The sequence below is a fragment of the Salvia splendens genome, chromosome 22 (genome assembly GCF_004379255.2).
Source record: "Salvia splendens isolate huo1 chromosome 22, SspV2, whole genome shotgun sequence".
NCBI lineage: Eukaryota > Viridiplantae > Streptophyta > Magnoliopsida > Lamiales > Lamiaceae > Salvia > Salvia splendens.
Genome location: NC_056053.1, coordinates 3,312,749 through 3,315,858, shown reverse-complemented (window position 1 = coordinate 3,315,858; position 3,110 = coordinate 3,312,749). Strand labels below are relative to the sequence as shown.

At 37.2% G+C, this 3,110-nt stretch overlaps 1 protein-coding gene across 1 annotated transcript; it reads right to left on the bottom strand.

The window, feature by feature from the left end:
- On the bottom strand, positions 1-1,252 carry LOC121785897 (ethylene-responsive transcription factor ERF011-like). Its single transcript, XM_042184371.1, has one exon. It carries the CDS (start codon positions 1,093-1,095, stop codon positions 655-657), a length of 441 nt encoding a protein of 146 aa, XP_042040305.1. The 5' UTR covers positions 1,096-1,252; the 3' UTR covers positions 1-654.
- Positions 1,253-3,110: the final 1,858 nt, after the last annotated feature.

Here is a 3,110-nt window from a genome sequence, read left to right as displayed (position 1 = left end):
TAATAATAATAATAATAATAAAATAGAAAAGGATACAACATGATTGAGATTGACCCACTAGCTCCGCCGGGCCGGCTGGGGGCTGTGGCTGCCACCGTGTAAAAGCAAGAAATAGTTATACTCCTAAACACCTCAACATTATAAGAAAATAGTACTACTCACATTACAAAATTAAAAATTCAAAACTCAAAAATTAAAATCTTGATAATTAATTGAAAAATATCCACTTGCACCAAACTCGAGCAATTGTAGGACCCCATCTGCTTCCCGCTCGCCCACCACCACCACCACCACCACCAATAATCATCAACACTAACATGCACTTCCTCTACAAGAAAATCTATGCTGCTGTAGATACCTAAGATATGTACATTAATTATTCTTTTACACAAGCATAACGCCAAACTGTTCCATCCAACCATATCAATATAGCCTATATACCAAAGAACAACCTAAAAAAAATTCAAAATCTACTAATAATAATATACAAAAATCCCCAAAAATAAATCTAAAAGAGATCGCTGCCTGAATTACTAGGTGCATGTTTATCATCACACCCCTCAACGAGGAACACTACATCACTAAAATTTTAAAAAAGAAAAAAGTAAAAAAAAAAAAACGTTATTTGTAGTAATTAATTAACAATTACAATTTCTATGAGCTATAGTCAAGGCTGGAGTCCTCGGGTTCGGGTTGGGCGGGTTCGGGCTCGGGCTGCTTGTTGAGATCGATCTCTTCCTCAAACCAAGCGGGTTTCGCGGAGAGGCGATTGGTGGAGTGGAGGGCGTCGACCCGGGCGCCGACCTCCGCCGCCTTCTTCCTTATGGAGGCGGCGGAGAGGTCGTGGAGGGCGGCGGCGGCGATTTGGTCGGGAAAGTTGAGCTTGGCGGTGGGGCCGCGGAGGTAGAAGACGGCGGTGTCGTAGGCGCGGGCGGCTGCGACGGCGGTGGAGTAGGAGCCGAGCCAGATTCGGGATCTCTTGTTGGGCTCTCTAATCTCGGCGACCCACTTCCCCCACTTGCGCATACGGATGCCCTTGTAGGGCTTGTCGCTCCGCCGCCGGGAGGAGATTCTCGGAGCTCCGCCGCCGTCCATTTCTTGAATTGATTGGAGAGAGAGAGAGAGAGGGAGGGAGACAGAATTAAGACATATGGGCGGGCAGCTTAGTTTTTATTCTTCAAAAGCGGTTTTTGTGAGCCAAAAAGACTAACGAAATAAAGAAATCCACCGACAAAACACCCTCTCGTTACGGCCTTTTCTCTCTCTAGAACCACTCGTATTTATACAAACATAATGAGTCATTAAATTTAAAAAAAATCTGTTTATTTATTGAAAATAACTAAATGAAATAAGATATTTAATATTGGATATCACAAAATAATAATATAAAATATTTGATAATTAATAGTTCTAATTTTAAATGCCAAACATAGAATTAAATAATAGAACACTAAAAGCATACTGATTTACTTCGTTTTTAGTTCATCATAGAAATATTTATATTTTAAAAAGAAATAAATATGAGTGTTTTTGTGGAATGATTTTTTTAAAAATAATTTTTACCACGTACGAAAAATAGAAAGGTTGGCCGGCAATGGCATGACATAGTGTATGAATTTGGTTTCAGCCGCAGAGGCTTTTTCTCACTCGTCATTCTCCACTATTTGGCTCTACCCGGAGATATCGGAAATTAAATTTAAACTTGAATTTCCTCATTTTTTGTTAGCCTCGGATTCCACGAAATAGCTGGTGTCATTATATTTGAAGATTTGTTCTTTTGCTTATAATCATTAATTTCGAATTCATATTCTCACTTCATGATTATAAACATATGTGGTTTTTATAAAATGAAAAGGTTGAATGTAATTTAAAATTATTCAGACTATTTTGGCAGAACTAAAATTTCCGCATACTCCAAGTTTTAATTGTTCAACACTCCAAATCAATTAGTATATCAGTTATGTGAATGTTTTAAACATCTACGACGGTAGTAGTATTATTAACTGGCAATGATATGGAAATCCAAAAATAATTAAACGCCTGTAAATTTGTTGGCAGAAGTTTGAGTTAATTAATTAATGTGCGAAATGATGATTAATTATGAATATTCGTTGGTGTGGTTGGTTTAGTCATTAGGAGAAATATATATATATATATATATATATATATATATATATATATATATATATATATATACAATTAACGATTTTGGGAGGCTTGTTCAGAGCCACACTCCAACAATTAACGATATTTGTAAATTGACTGCCCTTTACTTTCAGCGTGTGCCTGTATGGGCCATCCTCTGTTTCATACTCATCAGTGTTAACGCCTTGCATTTGATATTTGTGAGTTTGAATTGAGCAACTGGTAATAAATTTTAACAATTAATTTTTGTATTGAGTATAGCAATTATTTTTGACATTTACTCTTTTATAATATATTTATTTATTTCTCTTCTAAAATTGGATTATTTCAAAGTAGTTTGGATATAGTTTCTAGTAAATTGACTGTTTAGTTGTTTTGTCACTCTCTTTGAATCGACGTTTTCGTATTTGTGGGAAGATTCTTTTTTAAGGTAAAACTGAAAATGGGAGTGATGATTTAGCGAATTTTTGATGGGAATAAATGCAAGTAATAAATGAAGATCACAACACTGAGAATTACGTGGTTCGATTTACTGAGGTAAATCTACGTCCACGGGAAGAATAGAGGGCAAATTTGTATTGCTTGATCTAGCTTACAGATTACAATGCTGATTTGCTATATGAGATTCAGGATCTAGAGAACTTAACCCTGGTCTATCTGATCTAAGTTCTATTTATACATTCGAACTAAGATCGTGGTTTGCAGCCATGGTAGCGGAGTTGATAACTGCTTAATACCACTAAATAGATCGTGGGTGTAATGGAGGTCGTGGAGATCCTGCATGGGTCCACTATCTCCTTGTTCGGTCGAATACTGAGACCGAACTGCTGAACTTTGCCGATCAGCTTTTGCCGATATGAGAGTTGAGCTCGATTGGTCGGCTTTTACCGAGCTATAGGCTGTGACCGAACTCTTTGGTTGTGCCGAACTGATACTCTTCCTTGGATTACTATCTCCTTGTTCGG